Source organism: Canis lupus, chromosome X (assembly GCF_011100685.1).
Source record: "Canis lupus familiaris isolate Mischka breed German Shepherd chromosome X, alternate assembly UU_Cfam_GSD_1.0, whole genome shotgun sequence".
Lineage (NCBI taxonomy): Eukaryota > Metazoa > Chordata > Mammalia > Carnivora > Canidae > Canis > Canis lupus.
In genome coordinates, this window is record NC_049260.1 from 96,204,864 (window position 1) to 96,230,468 (window position 25,605).

General features: G+C 34.9%; 1 protein-coding gene across 10 annotated transcripts in view; it reads left to right on the top strand.

Annotated features, from left to right (window-relative positions):
- STAG2 (stromal antigen 2) overlaps positions 1-25,605 on the top strand; it is a 136,519-nt gene that overhangs the window by 46,643 nt on the left and 64,271 nt on the right. For 8 of the 10 annotated variants that reach the window (XM_038588251.1, XM_038588250.1, XM_038588246.1 and 5 more), the window contains 3 exons: positions 8,505-8,648; positions 11,859-11,937; positions 17,216-17,380. In XM_038588251.1, the coding sequence (XP_038444179.1) occupies positions 8,605-8,648; positions 11,859-11,937; positions 17,216-17,380 (288 nt within the window). In that variant the 5' untranslated portion in view covers positions 8,505-8,604. Of the gene's footprint in view, positions 1-8,504; positions 8,649-11,858; positions 11,938-17,215; positions 17,381-25,605 lie in introns of those variants that run through there. The other 2 variants (XM_038588252.1, XM_038588253.1) reach the window with 2 other exon arrangements.

The window sequence follows — 25,605 nt, forward strand, 5'->3', positions numbered from 1 at the left end:
TAAATTTAGAGTGCAACATACATATGACCCTTCTGTCATTGTTATTGTGTAGAATTACCAAATGAAAAACCAACCTCTTAGATCTAAAATAAGAAATAGGGACTTAGGTGGCTCAGCGGTTGGGCTTCTGCCTTCAGCTCAGGGCGTGGTCCCAGAGACCCGAGACCCAGGATTGAGTCTCAGTCAGGCTCCCTGCATGGAGCCTGCTTCTCCCTCTGCCTGTGTCTCTGTCTCTGTCTCTCTCTCTCTCTCATAAATAAATAAATAAATAAATACATCTTAAAAAAAGAAATATCTAACCAGAAATCGAGGGTATAAAAATATTAAATATGTAGCACATATGTTGGGTTTCATGTTCATACTAAAATGACAAAAAAATTTGTGCTTACTAGTAGTAACTGCAATTCTAAATTTTAGATTAGAATTTCCTATTATCCTTCATAAAGTAGTTTAGCTTGTTTACTCTTTGCTTTTATTAACTGAATTGTATCTTAGTTATAATGGTATCTCTATCCTGTGAATTAGTAATAAATGATGTTTCATTTAGATACTTTTTGTAACCTTGAATAAATAAATGAAAATTTTGATGCAATCAGTCTGAGAATATGTGAAATAAAAATTTGGATTTCTCTTGAAATCCAGGTAAGATCAGCATGTTTTCATCTACTTTCCTATGAAATCTGTCTTGATATCTGTTACTGCTTGAAGTCTGCCTGTGAGCCAGCAGTCCCCAATGTGAAGTGGGTTTGATGGTAATAATGGGTGGTGCTTATATCATCCTGTATACCATTTACAAGTGTTGACTCATGAATTTGGCTCATGGCTGTATATTTGATTTTCAGGTCTTGATATTCATTAATACCAGCTAATTGGGTCTCACCACTGAAATGTTGATAGCCACTACACCCAGTTGTAATTATCACTGTTTATACATGATGTCTTAACATACAGAAAGTTATGTCAGTGGGGGCAAATACATTTTTAAAATTAGTGCAAAAAGCTGAATATGGTATTCTAGTATAAGTGATCATTGACAGTATTTTTCAAAATTATTTTTGATTTAGTTATTGACCTTGGCAGACTGATCTAAGATTTTAAGGTGATAGTATATGATAAAACAAGTTCTTTATCTCTTTATTTAGCTTGGTATTTATTTGATATTAATTTGTTTTGATATTTATAAAAATCAACTGCAGCTTGTTAGGGCAAACTGGGGTATCAACAGACTTGGAATTAGATACTTGATATATGTCCAGTATATCAGGTATGATATGATATCCAGTGTCTAGCAGCAGCCAGTGCCAGTATGGTAGACAAATGAGAGGAGGTTGTGGCATTCAGATTAGGGCAACTGGAGAGGCACAGAGAGACTGTTTTTAGAGTGGGTTTAGGGGCAGGAATCCAGTTCCTGGGATGGGATTGGTAGATAATTTATAGCAAGAACAAAGCAGGGTATTTATCCTGGGATGACTCAGGCACAGGGTACAACTGAGTATAGGTTGAATAAGGCAGAAGCTTTTTCTTATCCCCCCTTCCCAACCACAACTAGTAGTACTCGTTTGTTGCCAAGTTCAGGAGTGGCGTGCTGGATTTTCTACAGAAATCAGAACTGATGGTCGAGATCTGGGCCAAGCTGAGTATGTATGTAGGTTGGGCCAGGTGATTCTGTGTTTAGAATTAGAGTCCTATTTGGAAAGTATTGGGAATGTGGGTAGACAAGGAAACGAGGAAGATTGCTGAGCACCTACTAACACATACTTAAAAATAGGAGGGGAACAGGTGGATGTTTCCAGTTCTGTCTGGCTTTAGTATCTGTGCCCCAGCTTGCTCCTTCCCTTCTTCCTGAGAGTAGAAATTGTTTCAGAAGTGTTGTGGCGTTAGTTGTGTTCAATTTGTCTATTTAGTTATTTGAGAAAGTCTTTTTGCTTTTGGTCTCCTGCCTGCCTTCTGTATATTATTTTTTAAAATTTTATTTTTTATTTATTCATGAGAGACAGAAAGGCAGAGACATAGAGGGAGAAGCAGGCTCCCTGCAAGGAATCTGATGCGGCACTCGATCCCAGAACGCCGGGACCACGAACTGAGCCAAAGGCAGATGCTCAACTACTGAGCCACCCAGGTGTCCCTGTATATTATGTTTTAAGTTTGTAAGGGCAGATACTTGACCTGTCACTCAATGTAGACACTGTCATTAATTCTCTTAAGTATGCAGTTTTCTTCTAGTACCATTTCTACATTACCTTTTCCTGTGCTAGAGCACATGTTACCATTAGAAATTCTTAAGGATCTGTCTAGGCTCATGGAAATGAAATTATATTTGCAAATGATATACATGGGTAGCTATGATATGAGTATACAATCAAGAAATGTTTTGGTTAAGGGCAGCTGGGTGGCTCAGTCCATTGAATGTCTGACTCTTGATTTTTCTTGGCTCAGGTCTTGATTTCAGGGTCGTGAATTCAAGCCTCCAGAGGCTTTAAAAAACATTTTAAAAAAAGATTTTATTTATTTATTCATGAGAGACAGACAGAGAGAGAGAGAGAGAGGCAGAGACATGGGGGAGAAGCAGGCTCCCTGTGGGGAGCCTGATGTGGGACTCAATCCCAGGACCCTGGGATCATGCCTTGGGCCGAAGGCAGACGCTCAATTGCTGAGCCACCCAGACATCCCTAAAAAACATTTTGGTTGAAATTTTGTTACTGGTCTGTGTATACATGATCGTTGCTTGATTTGTCATTCTTTTCACCTTGTCATCTCCTCAGAAGACTTATAGCAGAAATTGGGGAGATTAACACAGGGAGGAAAAATGCCTCTTTGAGCAAGGAGAAATCTTTTAAAAAATTGATATTCATCATTAAAAGGGCAGTAGATTTTCTTCTTTTGAAGGTATGTATTTACATCTAACAATTTTTTGGTGAGCTTTTCATTTCTTGACCTATGTATTCAAAGTTGCCACCTATCATTTGATGTAAGAAATTATAATAACTTGCCTGTTTTGATTAAAATGTACTATTGCAGGAACTAAATTTACCTTTTAGCATTTCACAATCTCAGCCTAAATGACAGACTTCTGCGCATTGTCTTCTAAGTAGATAGGCCAGTAAAAGGATCATGCCTATGGGTCTCGTCAGGAGTTCATAAAAAAGTTTTTCTTCCCTGCTAAGCTTGAGTAGATAAACATGATAAAGATCGTTTTATTGGGGGTTCCTGGATGGCTCGGTTGGTAGAGCATGTGACTCTTGAACTCAGGGTCATGAGTTCGAGCTCCATGTTAGGTGTAGAGATTACTTTTTTAAAAAATTTTTTAAAAATTTATTTATGATAGTCACAGAGAGAGAGAGAGAGAGAGAGAGAGAGAGGTAGAGACACACAGGCAGAGGGAGAAGCAGGCTCCATGCAGGGAGCCCGATGTGGGACTCGATCCCAGGTCTCTAGGATCAGGCCCTGGGCTGAAGGCAGCGCTAAACCGCTGAGCCACCCGGGCTCCCCTCTTTTTTTTCTATTTAAAAAATATTTTATTATCTGAGAGAAAGAGTGTGCGCGAGTGCCTGCACAACCAGGGGGAGGGAGAGGGAGAAGCAGACTCCCCACTGAGCAGGGAGCAGGCTCAATACCAGGAATCTGGAGATCATGACCTGAGCCAAAGGCACACAGTTAATCTACTGGCTACCCAGGTGCCCCAGCAGCTATTTCTTGCATTTTTAGGGATATAACACACCTAGCTACTTTAAGTGTTCCTCTTACTTCCCAATAATATGTGGATTCTGAGGGACCTTGTTAGTGTGGCTCTCTTTTGCACCTTTTTACTTTTTTGATACCACTTGGGATTGAATTAAAAGAACTTTGAAACAGTTACTCTTTTACCAAAAAATCAAAATTACTTTAAGATTTTTAGACAATATCCTAGAAAAACAGGTTTTTATGTATTTTTAATTTTTCAAGCAGGGTAATTTTAATGAATTTAAGTCATTTGAATATAAAGATGTAATTATATAATTTTTTATACATTTGTGTTTATGCTATAGTAATTGGTGTCCAACATGTTTTCAGAAGTGAGAGAAGAAAACATTTTTATTATTGAATTAATTTAACATGGAATGTAAACTTTGAGTAATAGGCCATAAACATATTTATTATAGATGACTTGAAAAAGTTACGGTGATCAAGTTTTAGCTTTTAGATCTCTGTTTATATCAAAAACAGTGCTGCTGAGAGCATTTACTTGAATTTAATGTATAGAATTAAAAATATATAATCACCTGTTTTATTCATCCATCTGAAAGAGTTCTAGAGTTTTAGAGAACAAGCAGCGGGAGCAGCAGGCAGAGGGGAGGGAGAAGCAAGCTCCCCACTGAGCAAGGGAGCCTGATGTGGAGCTCAATCCCAGGATCCTAGGATCATGACTTGAGCTGAGCCAAGGTGCCACCTAGGTGGCCCTATAATAATCTAGTTTTAATTCAGTAATTTATATGAATGTGTTAACAAACCTTTAATGGCAGTATACTGTACACTTAAGCCTAAGGAAGTGGTTTTTAAAATATATTTAACGTATCTACAAGTGTGTTTGCTTAGTTTTCAGTGAGGAGAAACAGAAGCTAATTGCTAGATATATTTTTTCTCAAAAGGAACATAGTGATGAGAATTTAAAAGCAAATTTCATTTCTATGATTTATCTTTCAAAGTTTTTTGGAATGTTAATTCTTTTTATAGTAGTTACAGAGAATTGGTATAAGTGATAAAAAAAAAAAAATCTCCGTTTTTCCTTGACACTAGGTGAGAGCTCCACCTTGTGATCTTTGAGTATATTTTTCTAAAAAAATTAGTAAGCTACAGTAGGCCAGAAATGGTGTGGTGAGTTTGATCATTCAACTCATACTTTTATTTGAACATTACATATTATTATAGTTTTGGGTTTTCCAACTAAGGACAAATGGTATTAAGTATATTTAAAGACCTTGTTTGTAAGTTTTTTAATGTAAATCTTTGGGGGGAATCAAATTGTATTTATTTACAGCTGTAGACATTTAAAATAAAAAGGAAAAATTCATAGTCCTTCCTGCAGATAAAGTTCTTAAAAAAACCTAATACTAATTTACCCATTGCTTCCCCTCCTTTGAAGTACAAAGCAACTTATATTCGGAGCTATGAAAAAATGTTTTGGTGGCAAATTGGTTATTTAGACAATGATTAAAATAGTGAAAACTCAGATACAAGTAGTTTAGTATTTGTTTAATAATATTAGGTGGCAATGGAGGTAGGTGGCTTCCTGTAAAAACATTTTCATGTTTATTGGTACAAGTAATTCCGTAAGGGCAAGGGTCTCTCCTGTTCACCCCTCGATGCCCCAGTGCCCAACACTGCGTTTGGCACATGGTAGATACTTTAATTGGTTGGATGGATTCTTAATATTTAAAAACTTCTTAAACAAGTATTTAACTGGGATAAGGAGTTGGCCAGTTTAATAATTCTTCTAAATCTATTAGACCATGCCGGGATATCTCTTTGTAAAATAAAGACACCTTGTCTGGGAGACTTACATTTTTATAAATTCCATTTTTCTTTTGTGTTTACTTTGGTTTCTGATTACCAGATGCATGTTATATAGCCTTATATGCTGAACAAAATAATCTGACCTGGCAAAACTTGTACACTAGAAATGTGTGCTATTTAGAGGAATGTGGTAAGTGTATCACATAATACTTATTTTATTTGGTGTTCTCTGCTTTTCAGAGTTGATGCATTCTTTATATCCCTTAGGAGAATATATTTATGAACTACTTAAAACTGTATATTTAAGGAATGCAGCAAGTTTGGTTTTATCACATGCTTGGAGGGTGTGTAGCGGGGATTGCAGATAGGCAGCAAAACAAGCCCTTTATTTCCACCTTGCCATCTAGATCTCCTGACATGTTTAGAGCTTTTTAGCTCCCCATACTCCTCTATACTTCTCCAGCTCCTTTGTAAAACACTGAATTGTTTTTTTTAAGAAGTTATTTTTTTTAATGAGTTGGGATTTTAAGGAAGCTAGAGTGTTTCCTACATGTGATGGCAAGCTTCAGAACTCTGGTGTGCTTCTTAGATAATTCCTTAGGTTATAATAAGATTATAAACGGATTAACAATTAGTGGTTTTAGGGGAGAACAATCTTGGGACCATGTTTTAGTGCAAGAAGATCATTCTAACAGTCATATCTAAATAAAAATTTTATGATATGAGTGGTTTTCAAAAAAAAAAGAAACCTCAGTGATGGTACAGACAATTCTTGATTATTCATGGCTTGATTTCTGGATTATTCATTCTTGTTTCTCCTATTACCTCATTCTTTTGTTGTTCATAGTAGCTTAATTAGCGTAAGATAGGAAATGCAGTGTTTTGAATTTCTATTAATTGAATATTACTAGCCATTTATGATGTTTTTTAGGGATTTAAAATTAATGGGAAAAAATGAGGCGCCTGGCTGGTTCAGTTGGTAGAGCATGCGACTCCTGATCTTGGGGTTGTGAGTTTGAGCCCTACCTTGGGTGTAGAGATTACTTTTAAAAAATCTTAAAATTAATGGAAAGGTTGAATTATCAGTTTCTTGTATAATGTCTTTATTGGAAGAGATTGGAAGTTAATCAGTATATAGTATTTTAACATTTATTATTAATTGGATATATTTTGTCTTCTTTTTCTTTAGGCAGCCATCAAGTACCAGATTAGCACGGAAATATAACAAGAAAATTATATAAGAAAGTTATACACAGGATTAAGAGCTTCAGACTCAGCCTATTTTCTCTTTTTTGTTACAGACCTGTCATTTGGTTTTATATAATTCTCTCAGTTAGGAACTGTATCTTTGACTTTCAAAACCAGAAATAATATCCCTCCTAAGGCCAAACTAAACTTAATTTTGGTCACAAATGGTATTCATCTGTTGTCCATATGACGTTATTGGTATTTAAATTGATTGTAAGTTCCTTGAGGGAATAGATCAGAGGTAATATTTTTTCCCCTTTGCTGTTCAACACAGTGTGGTATTATTATGAAGTGGTTATTTATTAATGAGGAAGACTTTGGGATGTAGGTTTCTTTTATTGTAGAAGAGCCTTTAAAAAAAAAAAAAAGTAGGTTCTGTGCCCAAAGTGGTGCTTGAACTTATGACCCCAAGATCAAGAGTTGCGTGTTTTACAGACTGAGCAAGCCAGGTGCCCCTAGCTAACTCCTTTTAACTATACTGTACATCATTAGCAAAAAGCTGTAGAATTTTCAGGCATCTTGTATTATGGTTTAAACTTGTCATAAGGGGATCCCTGGGTGGCGCAGCGGTTTGGCACCTGCCTTTGGCCCAGGGCGCGATCCTGGAGACCCAGGATCGAATCCCACGTCGGGCTTCCGGTGCATGGAGCCTGCTTCTCCCTCTGCCTGTGTCTCTGCCTCTCTCTCTCTCTCTCTCTCTCTCTCTGTGTGTGTGTGACTATCATAAATAAAAAAAATAAAAATAAAATAAACTTGTCATAAGGATTTTAGGACCAGTACAAAAGTCACATCCTATTCCTAGTTAGGGCATAGGTCTTCTTAAGCCAAGGTAGAGAATCATAACATTTTATTTTTATTAATTAAAATTGAAACATTTATTTATTTATTTATTTATTTATTTATTTTCCGATGAAAACACACGAGGGTTTATATTTTATTTTTTTTAAATTGGAACATTTATTGTGTGACTAATCGTTGAAATTCTTAAGATGAGCTGGATGTTGCAATAGCTGCCCTCTTAAATTTAGGTGGTGTTCTTCATGGAATCCATGCCCGAATCTGCATTAATACAATTTTTAGGTGCTTCATTTGGCCAGTCCCAGTGATATTTTTTTCTCTTAGCCTTGGCATCTCAGTTATACTGTCTCTTCCGCTTGGCAAGTTAGCCACATTTGCCACATGTCGACTTCTGAATGTGGTAGGCCTTACAGCCATAGCTACTACACAACGTGTGTGTCTTACTGCAACGCTTTCCAGTGATTATGTCCCCTTCATCATCTTGTTTCTGTGACTAAGACCAAAGCAAGAATCATAACAAAATTTAAAAATAATTGTCTGTAATGTAAGCTTTTTCTTTGTATCTGTTGTTACTGTTGTGGGACCATGGCAGTTTATAAGGAATCCATTTCTAGAGAAGGCAGTCATGGTGTCTGGGTGGCTCAGTCAGTTAAACGTCTGATTCTTGATTTCCGATTAGGTCATGATCTCAGGGTCCTGGGATCAAGCCCCTTAATGGGCTCCCTATTCAATGGGGAATCTGTTTGCCTCCTCCTCCCTCTGCCCCTTCTCCTGCTCAGGCACACATGCTCTCTTTCTCAAATAAATAAATAAATCATAAAAATAAAAAGCAGTCAAATGCAAGGGAAAAAAATCCTTATTTATTAAAGGACAGTAGCAGACCTTGGGAAATTTAGTTTTTGAGTATACATATCCTTCCCAATATTTTTCATTTGTTTGTAATAAATATGGCATCCCTTCCCTTAAAGGAATTGTTTGTCTTAGAAGAAAGAAGCAAACCATTGTTTTACTCACGTAAATCTATGAATATATTTCTGACATTGGAGTGTTCCAGAAGATGATAAAGAAATGATAGCAGCTCCAGAAATACCAACTGATTTTAATCTACTACAGTAAGTATATTATAAAAAATTTTAAATACTTTTTCCACAAAATGGGAAATAGTTTAACTTCAGTTAAAATTACTTCTACAGAAGACCTAATAAATTATATATAACTTGAAACAGTTTATATCAGTGCTTATTGGTCTCTGTAATAGTAATTTCATGTATTTTTGTACTACGTTTTAAATTTATTTTTTTATTTAGATACAGTACAATTATTTTCCTGTGCAGTTCTTTTTTTTAATTGCAGTTTTTTGAATCCATATTTAATTTTACAATAGCAACTGTTTTGAGGGAGTGCCATTAAATTCTTAAAAAGTTAGTAAGTATTCTTATTGGTAAGGAATATATATATATATATATATATATATATATATATATATACACCACATCGTAGTATTTAGCATGTAATGTTAGATTTCTGTTATAAAATCCACTGATAATATAGGCTTAACCAAATCTGGGAAGGTAGGACATGCTTTCCATATATTTTTTTCAGAAAGAAATTGCATGTTTAATGGCATGTTATTTAAATATTGCATATTTAAAGTGACTTCAACATAGATATTTTCTTTACTTTGGTCTTAAGAGCTACCTATACTCTTTATTCAACTTTTATTCTAATTACTCTTTAGTATTTGATGTAGGAAGAAATTTAAGCTGCTGTATGTAATAGTGGTTTTCCTTCTAAGCTGCAGTTTTCATGAGATGCCTCTGTGAAAAGGGAACCTTAAAGTGCCTTTGGATCCCTTTAACCTTACACACATATACACCATACTATATTTGCTGTTGGGATCTTGATATCACTTGATTTGAAAATAGTTTTGATTGCTAAAAATTTGAAAACATCAGATAGATACCTTTGTACATAAAGGTAGCTGGTGTCTACTTTTGACTTTATAGATTTTCATTTTTAAAATAATTTTATTATCTTCAGTGCAGACTAATAACGTGGTCCACTGGGATATTGCTAGTATTTCAAAGTATGCTTTTTAATGGAATTTTTAACCCCGTTATATAATGAATCTATTTTAAGATTCTTGAGGAAAATTTGTTTTTGAGGCAGGATATGGGATAGTCTAAGAAAAAAATAATTTTTGGTTGGACTTTTATGAACTTTCTTAAATATGTTAATTAAGATTGGAGACAATTAGGAATATTTGTATTATAAACTAGACCACTGACTATTACACTACCTCAAGTAATTAAGTCCTGAGATAGGATAACGGATAAGAGGGAATTGATGTTGTAGAGGTAGAATAGACAGTATTTGGTTGGGTATGTGAGATGGGGAGCAGGGTAAAGAGAGGAGTAGAAGAGTCATATGATAGATGACTCATGAAATTTCAAGCCACTGAAAAGTTAACTTAGTATGCTCCATAAACATACTAGCATGGGTTATTTTACTTAGGAAAGGTGGTGCTGGTGTTCTTTGGATTTTAAAGCAGAGGAAAACATTCGAGAAAGACAGATTTTCAAGAATAATTTCTTCTCTGGTTGGGGATATTTTAGATTCCTATCCTGATTACTCACTTCAGCTTTCTTCATAAGGTTTTCCAGTTAGTAATCAAACCTCTAGTGGCTCATTCTTTTAGTTGGGATAGCCTGGAGATGAGGATTAAGAGCGTAATTGAGCCTGTGATTACTCTGTGGCCATTGGAATATTGCGGAGAGTAGCAGTTGTTTGCAAACTTATAGCAGGTACTGAGCTAAGAGAGCTGGTATCCCACAAATGTCTTGGGAGGAAAGAAGTATTACTTGCATATACAGCACGATACTTAGAAATTTTTTCTCTTTCTTCCTTGCTTTTTTTTTTTTTTTTTTTTTTTTTTTGCAAGGCCATATAGGCATGTGGGAAGAATATTGATGACAACAATCTTCTTAAGATCTAACAGGCATGAGTTTCAGGGTTAATATTATGGTAGTCATTCAGCTTTTGGTGCATTTACTCTGGGAAATGGTATTTATTATAGTCCCTTTCCTCACAACTTCTAGGACACAGGATTGTCTCTATACATTGTTTAAATTACTTTGTAGGGTAAGTGCTATAAATAGTGATTTTTTTTTTCCTTGTTAGCACCTTAACCATTAATGTAGATAAATAAAGTATTCCTACCTCAGAGCCTCTGGACAACTGGTTATTATGGCAGTAAAAGAGGAAATAGAAGAAATCTAGTTAGAGAAGACTAGCTTTAGAAAGAATAGCTTTGCATTTTGATTCCATTTGTTTTAAGCAAAACTGGTACTAAGATTACATATTTGAAGTGGTAAAACTTTTACCTTTTATGGGTGTGGCTCGATTCTAAAATCTATTATGACCCAAATTCCAAGTGTGCCATGCCTTAAGCATTTAAATGAGGGTATGTTACTACTATTAAGGTAGTTCAACCCATGTTTGCATATATAGGAAGCATTACACATGTGTATTTAAATTAGTCTTCTTCCTTATGTGTGAGAAAATCCAGATTATATAAAACACTCCACCTATTCTAAAATAAGGGAGAATTTTTAGAATTATAGATTTACATCTTGGAGGATATTGAAGCAACTTTAGAGATTTCATTCTTTCTTGCATATACATTGTTTATAGGTGAAAAGATTGAGGGGTTGTCTCTTGTCTAGGGTCACACAGTTTCTTAGTACTAGACCCAGTTCTCCTGAATGTAGTTTACCACCTCTTTACTTCATAAAGGATTTTGATCAGTTAGCACTTCCCTATTGTATTTCAAATGATTTAGTTTGTAAAGATGTTTTATATATATCCTTTCAGAAATACATACTTTGTAGAGTTACTCTTAGATTTACAAATATTTTTTGAGTGAGAGAGGATTGGTCAGAGGATCCTTTAATATTACTAAAAATTCCCTAATAAAGGTCATCCAGTTCCTAGTCTTAAAATGCAGTCTTATCTGAACTCCATAGTCTTGAATCAGAAAATGAAACTAGCCATTACAATAGAATACCGTAGTCCTAGGGTTAAAAGATGTTTAGATATTTTTGTTTTAGTTTATTGTTTTGTAGTTGGTTGGTTATATAATTTTATGTTTGGTAATATGCTATGGTATGATGTTTTGGGAAAGCATCTTAATTATATTTAATGCTTATAAGGAGTTTTGTAAAGAGTTAACCAAGCCTTTCTTTTAGAAAATATGGCAAAAATTAGAAACTCCCTATATTTCTAAGGAAAGTTTTAAATAATTGCTTATCTTTCTGTCACAGGGAGTCAGAAACACATTTTTCTTCTGACACAGATTTTGAAGACATTGAAGGAAAAAATCAAAAGCAAGGCAAAGGAAAAGTATGTACAGAATATATGACTTTATTTTGGTTCTTAAGGTCATTTGTATACATATATGCATATACATATAAAATATATGTAGTTGTTTTAGTTATGTTTCAGACTTTATCTTTTAAAAGTGCCTTTTCCCCACTAGTAAGCCTTCTGAATACATATGGTTTCTTTGGCTTTTAGGTCAAATATCTTTTGATTATCTATTTCCAGTACTGTAAAGCTGAAATTAATACGTCATTGTTTGTTTTTTAAAAAACTTTATTACGTTTTAAATTTTTATTTCCAGTATAGTTGATATAGAGTATAATACTAGTTTTAGGTGTACAATATAGTGATTCAACAATTCTATACATTACTCAGTGCTCATTATGATAAGTATACTGTTGAATACCCTTCACTTATTTCACCCATTTCCCCCACCCCATAACCATCTGTTTATTTTCTGTAGTCTGTTCTCTTAAGAGTCTGTTTCTTAGTTTCTCTCTTTTTTCCTTTGTTAAATTCCACATGAGTGAAATCATACGGTATTTGTCTTTCTCTGACTTATTTTTTTCTTTTTTCCATGAAAGTAATTTTATTTTATTTTATTAAAAATTTTTTTTTACTGGAGTTCAATTTGCCAACATTTAGCATAACACACAGTGCTCATCCCACCAAGTGCCCCCCTCAGTGCCTATCACCTAGTCACCCCAACTCCCTGCCCACCTCCCCTTCTATTACGCCCTGTTCATTTCCATTGAGGGTGAGTTATTTTGGTTAACATTATACTCTGTAGCTTCATCCATGTTTTTGCAAATGGCAAGATTTCATTCTTTTTTTTGTGGCTGAATAATTTTCCAGTGTATGTATGTGTGTGTATATATATACATACACACACACACTGCTGATGGACATTTGCACTGCTTCCATAATTTGGCTATTGTAAATAGTGCTGCAGTAAACATAGAGGTGCATATATCCTTCCGAATTAGTGTTTTGGTATTCTTTGGGTCAATACCCACTAGTGCAATTTGTGGATCATAAGGTAGTTCTATTTTTAATGTTTTAAGGAACTTCCATACTGTTTTCCACAGTGGCTGCATCAGTTTGCATTCCCACCAACAGTGCATGAGGGTTTCTTTTCTACACATCCTCACTAACACTTGTTGTTTCTATTTCTAATAGTTCATTTTGTAAAGCATAGTATGCTAAGCACAATGTGATATTCTGTGGGCTTTATTCACACATGAGTAGTCAAATATAAAGCAAAGCAATCAATAAAACTTTTTATTCTAAAGCATCCTAAAAATGTAACCTATAACCAGTTAAAATCTAACAGGTTACAATTGACAAGAATTTTACTTTTTATAAGTAATGCCAAGGATAAAAACTAACAAAGTGAGGGGGCACCTGGCTGGCTCAGTCAGAAGAACATTTGACTCTTCACTTCTGGTTCATGAGTTCGAGTCTTACATTGGGTGTAGGGATTACTTAAATATAAATAAAACTAAAAGAAGAAAAACTAACAAAGTAAGGTTCTGAGTAAATAGAGTGCAAATTTAGAATATGAGTGTGTAGCTTGAGGGCTCCGGATAACTTGGTGAATGGATGAATTATTTTGCTCTTTTGGAAAGTATATTTGATTCTGTGCATGTGTGTAAATACATTGTGCAAAAGATGACTTGTTTCTGTTCACCATTTTCTTTCCCAAAATGAAGTTTGGATTTATATTTTCTTATGATACACTTATATTTTTTAAAATTTTGTTTAAATTAACAAGTAGATAAAGAATAAATTATTTATTTAGAGAGAACATGAACAGGGCTAAGGGCAGAGAGAGAGAGAATCTCAAACAGACTCCATGCTGAGCATGGAGCCAGCCCTATTGGGGCTCGATCTCCTGACCCTGAGATCATGACCTAAGCTGAAATCAAGAGTCAGACACTTAACTGAGTCACCCAGGTGCCCTGACACATTTAAAAAATCTAAATAATACAAAAATGCACAATGAACAAAGTAAATTTCCCTATAAACCTTTCACACAGAGGTAATGTATTCTTTAAACATTTTGATGAACATTCTTTTATGCGTATAAATGCTTATAAACATGCACACAGAATTTTATTTAAATGGATTCATACTATGCAAACTGTTTTCATTTGCTTTTAAAAGTCAGTAGTATGTGTAGTATGTTGTGTGCAGCTTTCCTATCAATGAATTTTTCTTGTCATTTCTAATGATGTTAGAGCATCCCATTTGATGTATGGAATATAATTTATTTAACTAGTACTTGGCATATATTTTTAGAGTTCACATAATCCATGTTTCATAATTTCAAATGCTTTTTTAGTCTCTTAAAAAGTAGAAGTTTTGAAGCAGAAAAAGTATGAATGAATAAAATGTTAACTCATGACTATCCAAAGATAGCCATAATTCTAGTGGGTAGTATATGGTTATTCATTAGAAAACCATTTTTTTTTGGTTTTGCAACCATCTTGCAAAACTGAAATCTACTTTTGACTTTGTTTTTTTTAAAAGATTATTTGTTTATTCATGAGACACATGGAGAGAAAGGCAGAGACACAGGCAGAGGGAGAAACAGGCTCCTCGCAGGGAGCCCGATGTGTGGGACTCAATCCCAGGACCAGGATCACACCCTGAGCCAAAGGCAGATGCTCAACTGCTGAGCCACCCAGGTGTCCCCTACTTTTGACTTTGATTTAATTTGCAGATTAGCACAAGATGCACAGTGGTATCTGAATAGAGAGCTCTCCAAAGTTTTTGTGCCACAGCTTATTATTTTTTTAAATATTTTTTATTTTTTAAAGATTTTATTTATTTATTCATGAGACACACACACACACACACACACACACACACACAGAGGCTGAGACACAGGCAGAGGAAGAAGCAGGCTCCATGCAGGGAGCCTGACGTGGGACTCAATCCCCAGCCTCCAGGATCAGGCCCTGAGCTGAAGGTGGCGCTAAACCACTGAGCCACCAGGGTGTCTTGTGCTACAGTTTAACTTTATATAGTCACTGCTATGAGTAAGGTGTTTAGGGCTCAGATTAACATATTATTATAGTGATAATAATAACTGCATTTTGACAGTATGCTATGTATGTTCCAACCACTGTGCTAATATATGTTATCTTATTTAAAATTTGAACCACCCAGAGGATTAGAAAACGTCCTTATTTTATAGATAGGAAACTGGTCCAGAGAAGCTCAGTGGTTAAAGGATTTGAGCCCTCATCTGTTAAAAGGTACTCTTAATCCACTGTATGTACTATGCTACCTCATAGTCTTTTTTTTTTTTTATTTAAGATTTTATTTATTTGAGAGAGCAGAGGAGAGAGAGAGAGAGCATGTGCGTGAACTAGGGGCAAGGGCAGAGGGAGAGGGAGAAGCAGACACCCTGCTGAGTAGGGAGTCCCATGTGGGTCTCCATTCCAGGACCCTGGGATCATGATGACGTGAGCTGAAGGCAGACGCTGAACTGACTCAGCCACCTAGGCACCTCTGTAGTCTTTCTTTTTCTTTTTCTTTTCTTTTTTTAAGATTTTATTTATTTATTCATGAGAGAGACAGAGAGAGGCAGGCTCCTGTGGGGACCCTGATGTGGATCTCAATCCCAGGACCCTGGGATCACTATCTGAGCCAAAGGCAGATGCTCAACTACTGAGCTACCCAGGCACCCTATCCTATAGTCTTTCTTTAGAGATATTTTTCATCCACAAGATTGTACCCATGTTAGCATGTTGACTTCTTGTACATCCCTGTATTATGATTCCTTGCACGTTGTTTTTTTCTAGCATAGCATATTCATGGAGCCATTTTAATTATACTAGTTTTCCATACCAACAGGGAATATTGAAGCATATGATAGATAAATTGCAAATATATAGTTCCATTTAATTAACATTAACATTTTATTCTTTCCTGGTGTACTCTCTGTAGTTGATCTTTTCTTTCACCCTTATCTCTGAAATTCCTTTTGCTGGGGACAGTAACCTTTCATTCTACAATTAGGAATTAATGACTTAGGTTCACAAAGACTGACTCTCATTAGCAAAATAATGTAAATTAACAAGTAATAGATTTCCGTTCTTAGGAGAGACTTTGAAGTAGTTGTTAAAAGAGTAGGGGGATTTTGGACTATTGAGGAAGGAGGAAGGACCCTCCATGGAACAAAGTATAGAAACGTATAGGCTGTCAGTAGAAATCTGTTTGTAGACCTGGCGGTAGATCAGGGGTCTGCCAAACTACAGCCTGTTTTTATATTGCCTATGAGCTTAGAATGGTTTTTATATTTATAAAGGGTTGTAAAAATAAACAAAGAATATGTGACAGAGATGGAATGTGGTGGCCTGCAAAGCCTGAAATATTTACTGTCTGGTATTGTACAGAAAGCTTGCCGATCCTTACTCTAGATCATAGAAATGTGTAGGTTGATAAGAGACCTAGAAATAATCTAATCTGTAAAGATTTAATACAACTCTATGACCTTTTAGAAATGAGGACTCTGAGTTAGGGAAGACTTGCTTTTCTATAACAAGGTATAAAGGCTATGGGAGGTATTTTATAACTGAGGCATGTAGGCAACCTTTTCACTGATTTATGAAGTCCCCACTACCCAATATTGACAATTTCCTTATAAAGGGGCTTTATTTCCATAGTGTTCATTAACTGAATTTTCATGATAAGTGTTATCACCAGTTGTACAGAGGAACATGATTTTTAAAATTTGAATTTGCCTTCATTTATCCAGAATAAGAATGAGGTTGATATACCTATTTATATTTACAAAAATTCCCTTGTCAGTGTACTGCAATAATTTATAAGACTAACATTAGATAGGATTTAAAAATTTGAACTAAGTTTGAGTTACGTATTTGATAAAGTGTTTTGCTATTCTTTTTGGCCACTGCAGTCTGTACCTTAAAGAAGCAACCCTATGAGATAAGCACAGTTTTATCTTCACTTTACAAATTAGAAAATCTGAAGCACAGTATGGTTAAGTAACTAGCATAACATCATTCAGCTAATAGGAATAAAAATTTGGACCATGAAGTCTGTCAGTTTGCAGTGTCACATGAGGTGGCTGATAGTATAAATGAAAAAGTTGATACCATAAAGAGGCTGTCTCAACCATATCATTTTATTATGACATGTGTATGGCACTCTTCTTTAGGTCAGGGTTAGGCTTGTTATAATTATCCTTTTAACTGCTTCAGCTGTATCTTCATTTTGAATTTTCAAGGATAATAATATAACTTAACTAACTTGTATTTTTATGCAGACTTGTAAAAAAGGCAAAAAGGGCCCAGGAGAAAAGGGCAAGGGTGGAAATGGAGGAGGAAAACCTCCTTCTGGTCCAAACCGAATGAATGGTCATCACCAACAGAATGGAGTTGAAAACATGATGTTGTTTGAAGTTGTTAAAATGGGCAAGAGTGCTATGCAGGTAATGTTTATTGTGTTCTTCCCAGTTTATTTGTACATTTTAAACTTCAGTGAGTTATATAAAATCCCTGAATTTTCTAATTGCATTAAAAAATTCTAACATTGCTTATTAGAAAACAACAAAATCATCAGAAAGAACAAAGTCATCTGTCTGTTCAGACCATAGGACCTTTTAAATTGTGTCTTGAGTAATTTTCTACTGCATTATTTTCTTTTAATGGCATATAATAAAAAATCATTTGCCCAAAAAATATGCTGATGTAAACTATGAGATTTCAATTTCCTCTGAATTTGTATGTCTGCCATTAAAATATGAAATCCTTTGCCCATATAGAATTCTTGGTTGAGTGACCTAATATAATCACTACCCACTTTATTGAATTGAGTTATGTTGATCACTGTTGTCTGTTAAAGTTTATTACTTGTGCTATTTCTTAGGAAAAGAGTAAAAAGTAAGAGTCATGTCCATGTCAAATCATCCTAATTTTGTTTCTTCTGCATAATTTTATGACAATAGAAGCATTTAGGCTTTACAATGGAGACTAAACCCACATGGTTTTTAAAAAATTGGATAAACCCTATACTCAAAGAATATACATGCTCAATAAAGTTATTTTTTAATTTATAAAAGCTACAGGGAATTGCTTCAGAGAATTAATTTTAATCAAAAAAGGTGCACATCAATGGTTTATGGAGAGCTAGCCATTTAAGCTTTCTGTTATTAAAGAGAGTTATTAAACACCTACAAATTTTGTTTATAAATATGGACTTACCTGAATATGTATGGTTTTGTATAAATTTTAAGTATCAATTGGGACTGATAATACCCTTCTTACATGTAATATAAAAATTGTTAGTTGTTTTGAGCTATCCCCAGTTGTATAGAGGAATATGATTTTTAAAATTTGAATTTGCCTTCATTTATTCATGTATGGTTTGCTTTTTCTATAGTTGTCATGCGGGTATGGATTTTATTTCTCTAATGTTTTAAATGATTATTTCATATATACATTTGATATTTTTAAAAACAATATCTCATTATATTATAGTGCTATGGTTTAGTCATTACCTAATTTTAAAAAAGCTATCCCCTTCTCTCTAGTTCGCATTTGGGTTAATTTTATCAAAGGAATACATTATCTCAATTATATATAGCATTTCATTACTTTCCTTTTTATTTTTATATAATACTTTTTTCTATAGTGTTTTATTGTAAGTTGTTAAATGCATTGGTCTTTTTTCCGGATGTCTTTCATTTTTGTTAACATCAGAAATCTCAACTTGTATCCACAGCTAAGTAGGCTGTTCTATTTTTTTCTAGTCTATGAGGTTTTTAACTTTCTGACTCCTCAAGAAAATTTTAATATAAAATGTTGAGGATTAAATTTTACATTTAATTTTTTTGTTATTGGTATCTCCATGTTTAGAGTGAACATTTTCCTTATTTTTGTGTTTATTATGGTTTGTCATATATTAAGATTGTATCTCTACTTTTTTCTGTTTCTTTTTTTTATTTTTATTTTTTTAATTTATTTTTTATTGGTGTTCAATTTACTAACATACAGAATAACCCCCAGTGCCCGTCACCCATTCACTCCCACCCCCCATCCTCCTCCCCTTCTACCACCCCTAGTTTGTTTCCCAGAGTTAGCAGTCTTTACGTTCTGTCTCCCTTTCTGATATTTCCCACACATTTCTTCTCCCTTCCCTTATATTCCCTTTCACTATTAGTTATATTCCCCAAATGAATGAGAACATATAATGTTTGTCCTTCTCCGATTGACTTACTTCACTCAGCCTTTTTTCTGTTTCTAAATGTGCTTTCACCCTTAAAGTGGGATGTCCACAGTTTCTCTCCGTTGATTTCCCTGAATCTACTCTCCACTTCCAGTTTGTTTTGTATACTCCCACTTGTGTTGGTAATACAAAATTTGATCAAGGAAGTTTCCTGTGTACAAGCTTCCAGCACTTGTTCCTTATCTAAAAGTTCCAGCCCAGATTTCTTTTTATGGTTTGCTTGTTATTTCTCAGCCACAGTATGTACCTCCACTCCCATACCTTTCTGTTTTTCCCTTTGCCTGAAATAGTCTTCTTTCCTTCTTCCATGTCACATAAAATTGACTTAAGTCACATGTTACTCTTTTGAGTAGCATTCTTGGGCTCTTTCTCCCCTTGAATATGGGTGTTTCTTACTCTTCTCTTTATATTGTAGCACTTAATATAAATATATTAGCATATTGTATTATATATAGGTATGCATATGTCTGAATTTGCTTCTTGATTATTAATTTCTTGATCAGGGACTGTATATTATTCATTTTTTTTTGTATTCCAGGATATACCTATTTCAGTCATTATAGGTGAGAGTAAGTATAAGACTGGCTGTTGGTTTTAAAGTAGTTCTTACATTTAAAAAAAAGGAGGGATCATGCATACATATGCCCCTAGTTTATTAGATAATACATGTTGAGTTTTATTGAATAAATTCTTAGCATATTATATGATAATTAAAATTTTAAAATATTTTAATGAGTTACCTTGTATTTTTATTACATCAGCCTTGTATTCCTAGTAAAGATTCTATTTGATCTGTCTGAATAACTTTTTAATGTGATGTGATATTTTTGGGGTAAGATTTCATTAAATATTTTTGTATCTTTATTGATGAAATAGCCTTTCTTCCAGTTATCTATTGCTGTATAACAAATCACTCGAAGCTTAATGATGTAAAGGAATGATCATTTTACTAGGCTTAATGATTATGTTGGTATAGAATTCAGACAGAACTAAACAGGTATGAAATTGTCTATGATGCCATCCATGATGGTTACAGCCTTACCTGAGACAGCTTTAATGCTCAGCAATTGCATAAACAATTAAGATCTGTAATATCTGGAGGCACCTTTATTCATGTTTGGTACCTAGCCTGGAGTGACTTGAAGGCTGGGTACAACTGGGACTGTTCCCTGGAGTACCTGCAAATGGTTCTTGAATGTGGCTTGGGTTTCTTACGGTATGGCTTCTGGGTTTGGAGTTTGTCCTGAGCAGGAGTGCCTAGTTTTCTAGTGCTCCAAGAACCCAGTACAAAAGTCGAATGTTGTTCAATAACTTAATCTTGGAGGCATCATTTTTACTGCCTTCAGTTCTAGATAAGGTAATGTTGACCCCACTTCTTATTGAAGAGCATTGGCAGACATTTTGGGCCATCTTTTATTTTATTTTTTTTAAAGATTTTATTTATTTGAGAGAGAGGACATGAACGGGGGGGAGGAAGATTGGGAGTGAGAGAAGTAGACTCCTGAGCAGGGATCCTGACATGGGGCTTGATGTGGGGCTCGATCCCAGGACCCTGGGGTCACAACCCGAGCTGGAGGCAGATGCTCAACCGACTGAGCCACCCAAGTACCCCTGGGTCTTGTTTTAAAACTCTCACAGTCCCAGAATATATTCTCTTGATATTTATTACCTGTATCATATTTGGGAATAATCTTAAACATGTCTGTTTTATAAATTGATTTAGTTTACATACATAAGCTATTGTAAAATATAGAAAAGGACTGAAATCTAGAAATTAGGTAAAATTTTAGAAGATCTCCAGTCAATGCCTTTGAGCCAGGTAATTTTTAGACAATATTTCCTTTTTATTTTCTTTAATTTGTAATATTATCCTTTCTCTACATCAAATTTTACATAATTTGTTCATTTATTTTATAACCACATTTCATATTTATTGGTACATAACTTAAAAATTTTTGCTTCCTGATGATACTTAAAAAAAAGATTTATTTATTTGAGAATGTGTGTGTACACACTGAAACTTAGGGGAAGGGCAGAGAAAAAAATCTTGAGCCGACTCCCCTGAGTGTGGAGGCCAACTCAGGGCTTCATCTTATAACCCTGAGAGACCCTGAGATTGTGGCCTGAAGTGAAATCGAGTGGGATGCTCAACCAACGGAGCCACTCTGATACCCCTATCATCCTAATTTTTTTTTTTCATCCTAATTTTTAAACTTGGTTCATTTAAAAATAGTTTTCATCTGCTTTATGGTTTCCTCTTCGATCCCCCAAAGAATAACTTGTTGATTTTTATTTTTTTAGCTGTTTTATTTAAAAAAAAAATACTATGTTGAAACACTCCACATAACACAAAATTCACCCTTTTTTAAAAAAAATTCACCCTTTCAAAATGTAAATTCAGTGGTGTTTTAGTATATCATAGAGTTGTGTAGCCATCACCACAGTCTAATTTTAAAACTTTTTTAATACCCCAGAAGGAAACATTGTGCTTAGATTCTTAATAGTCACTTTCTTTTCACCTGTCCCAGGTCTAGGCAACCACTAATGTACTTTTTATAAATTACCTTTTCTGGACATTTCATATATATGATTCGTTCAATATGTGGTCCTTTTTGAATGGTTTCTTTGACTTAGCATAATGTTTTCAAGGCTCATCTATTTTGTGGTATGATAACTTCATTCTTTTTTATTGCCAAATAATACTCCATCTTGTTTATCCATTCATATTTTGATGCACACATTTGGTTGGTTTCCACTTTTTGGCTATTGTGAATACTGTTATATGTATTCTTGTACAAGTTTTATTTATTTATTTTTAAAGATTTATTTATTTATGATAGAGAGAGGCAGAGACACAGGAGGAGGGAGAAGCAGGCCCATGCCGGGAGCCTGATGTGGGACTCGATCCCGGGACTCCAGGATCGCACCCTGGGCCAAAGGCAAACGCTAAACCGCTGAGCCACCCAGGGATCCCTCTTGTACAAGTTTTAGTTTGGTCATAAGTCTTCATTTCTCTTGAGTAATATATACCTCGGAGTTGAGTTGCTGGATCATATGGTAACTGTTTACTTTTTGACAAGCTGCCAAACTTTTTCCAAAGTGGCAGCACCATTTTGTGTTCTTACCATCAGTGTTTTAGCATTCAATTTCTCATATCTTTGCCAACATTTGTTACTGTCTGTAATTTTGATTAACGCCACCCTAGTTGTTGTGAAGTGGTACCTTATTTTAATTTTGAATTCCATTTCCTTGGTAGTCAGTTACATTGAGCATCTTTTGATGAGCTAATAGCCATTTGTATATCTTATATATAGAGCTATTTTCATAATCTTCATCTATATTTTTAATTAGATTACTTGGCTTTTAAAAACTATTGAATTGTAAGAGTTCTTTATATAGGCATACCTCAGGGGTATTGTCGGTTGGGTTCCAGATCACTGCAGTAAAGCAAATACCACAATAAAGCAAGTCAGATGAATTTTTTTTGTATCCCAGTGCCTATAAAAGTTATGTCTATACTGTACTGTAATTTGTTAAATATGCAACAGCATTATGTCCAAAATGTATCTATCTTAATTAACAAGTACTTCATTGCTAAAAAATTCTAACCATTATCTGAGCTTTCATTGGGTTGTAATCTTTTTGCTGGTAGAAGATCTTGCCTCAGTGTTGATGGCTACTGACTGATCGAGTGTTTGCTGAAGGTTTGGGTGGCCATGGCAGTTTTTTGGAATAAGACAACAATGAAGTTTGCCACATTGATAGACTTCCTTTCACAAATAATTTCTTTGTAGTATGTGATACTGTTTGATTGCATTTTACCCACAGTAGAACTTCTTTCAGAATTGAGGTTAGTCTTCTCAAACTCTGCTGCTACTTTATTAAACATCTAAGCTGATGTAATATTCTAAATCCTTTGTTGTCATTTCAACAATCTTCATGGCATCTTCACCTGGAGTAGATCCCACCTCAGGAAATCACTTACTTTGATCATTCATTAAAAAGCAGTTCCTCATCCATTAAAAGTTTCATCTTGAGATTTCAGCAATTCAGTCACATATTTAGACTCCATTTCTAATTGTAGTTCTTTTGCTATTTTCTACCACATCCCCAGTGAAATTTCTACCAAATCCACTCTAAGTCATGAAAGCCCTCAGAGCCATCTCTGAGGGTTACAATCAGCTTCTAAAGTCCTGTTAATGTTCATAATTTGACTTTTTCTCATAGATCATGAGTGTTCTAAATGGCATCTAGAATGATGAATTATTTACAGAAGGTTTTCAGTTGACTTTGCACATATCCCATCAGAGGACTCACCATGTATGGCAGCTATAGCCTTGTGGAAATGTATTTCTTAAATAAGATTTGAAAGTTGAACTTACTCCCTGATCCATGGGCTGCAGAATGGATTTTTTGTTAGTAGGCATGAAAACAACATGAATATCATTGTACATCTCCATCAGAACTCTTGGGTGACACAGGTGCATTGTGAATAAACAGTAATATTTTGAAAGGAATCTTTTTTCTGAGTAGTTGTGTCGAAAGTAGGCTTCAGATATTCAGTAAACCATGTTGTAAACAGATATGCTATTATCTAGTCTTTCTTGTTTCATTTGCAGAGCATAGGCAGAGTAGCCTAAGCATAATTCTTAAGGGCCCTAGGATTTTTGAAATGGTGAATTGAGTCCTGGCTTCAATTTAAAGTAGTCAGTTGCATTAGTTCCTGACAAGAGAGTCCGTCTCTCCTTGGAAGCTTTGTAGATAGGAATTGACTGCTTTCTAGCTATCAAAGTCCTAGATGGCATGTACTTCCAATATAAGCCTATTCTGTCTGCATTGAAAATTTATTGTTGTGTAGCTACCCTGGACAATTAGCTAGTTTTCTGGATAGCTTACTGCAGTTTTTACATCAGCATTTACTTTTTCACCTTGCACTTTGATGTGAAGGAGACACCTTCTTTCCTTAAACTTCATGAACCTACCTCTGCTCTCTTCAGTCTTTCCTTCTGCATTTTCTTTACCTCTCCCTTCAGAGAGTTGAAGAGAATTGGAGCCTTGCTATAGATTAGGCTTTGGCTTAAGGCAGTGTTGTGGCTGGTTTGATTCTTTTATCTATACTTCTAAAATTTTCCCCATATCAGCAATAAGGCTGTTTTACTTTGTAATCATCATGTGTTCACTGAACAACACTTTATTTTCTGCAAGAATTTTTCCTTGCATTTATAACTTGGCTGTTTGGCTCGAGGCTTATCTTTTGGCCTATCTCGGCTTTCGACGACGTGCCTTCCTCAGTAAGCTTAATCACTTCTAGCTTTTGATTTAAAGCGAGAGATGTGCAGCTCTTCCTTTTACTTAAGCACTGGGGGTCATTATCGGGTTATTAATTGACCTAATTTTAATATTGTGTCTCAGGGAATACAGAGTCTGAGGAAAGGAGAGAGATAGGGGAATCAGAACATACACAGCATTTATTAAGTTTGCTGTCTTATATGGGCATGACTCATGGTGCCCCAAAACAACTACAATAGTGACATCAAAGAACTCTGGTCTCAGATTATCATTAACAAATATAATAATAATGAAAGATTTTAAAATGCTGAATAGATTTATCAAAATGTGACAGAGATGCAAAGTGAGCACCTGCTGCTGGAAAAATGGCTTTGATAGACTTCGTTGACACAGGGTTGCCACAAACCTTTGGTTCATAAAACATGCACACACATACAAACACAAATACAGCAGTATAAGTGCAGTAAAATGAGATATGATTCTATAATTTGAGCACAAATACCTTCTCAGATACACAATTTGCAAATATTTCTATTCTGTGGGTGCTTTTCTCATACTTGATGGAGTCTATTGAAACACAAAACTTAATTATGGTTAAGTGAAATTCATTTTTTTCTTTAGTCTCGTGCTTTTAGTCTAATATCTAAGAATGCTTAATGTGGCTATGAAGATTTACTTATGTGTTTTATACTGTTAGCTCTTTTTTTTTTTAAAGATTTTATTTATTTATTCATGAGAGACAGAGGCAGAGGCAGAGGGAGAAGCACATGCAGGGAGACTATTGATCCTGGGACAGCAGGATCATGCCCTGAGCCAAAGGCATACGCCACACCACTGAGCCACCCAGACATCCCTATAGTGTTAGTTCTTACATTTCAGTCTTTGATCCATTTTAAGTATTGTGTATGATCGGAGTTGGGTCCAGCTTCAGTGTTTTTTTTTTTTTATTTTAAAAAATATTATTTGAGAGAGGGAGAGAGAATCTTAAGCAGGCTCCATACCCAGTGCAGAGCCTGATGTGGGGCTTTAACTCACAACGTGAATCATCAAGCTGAAATCAAGAGTCAGATGCCCAGGCACTCCCAACTTCATTCTTTTGCATGCAGATATCCAGTTGTCCCAGTACCATTTGTTGAAAAG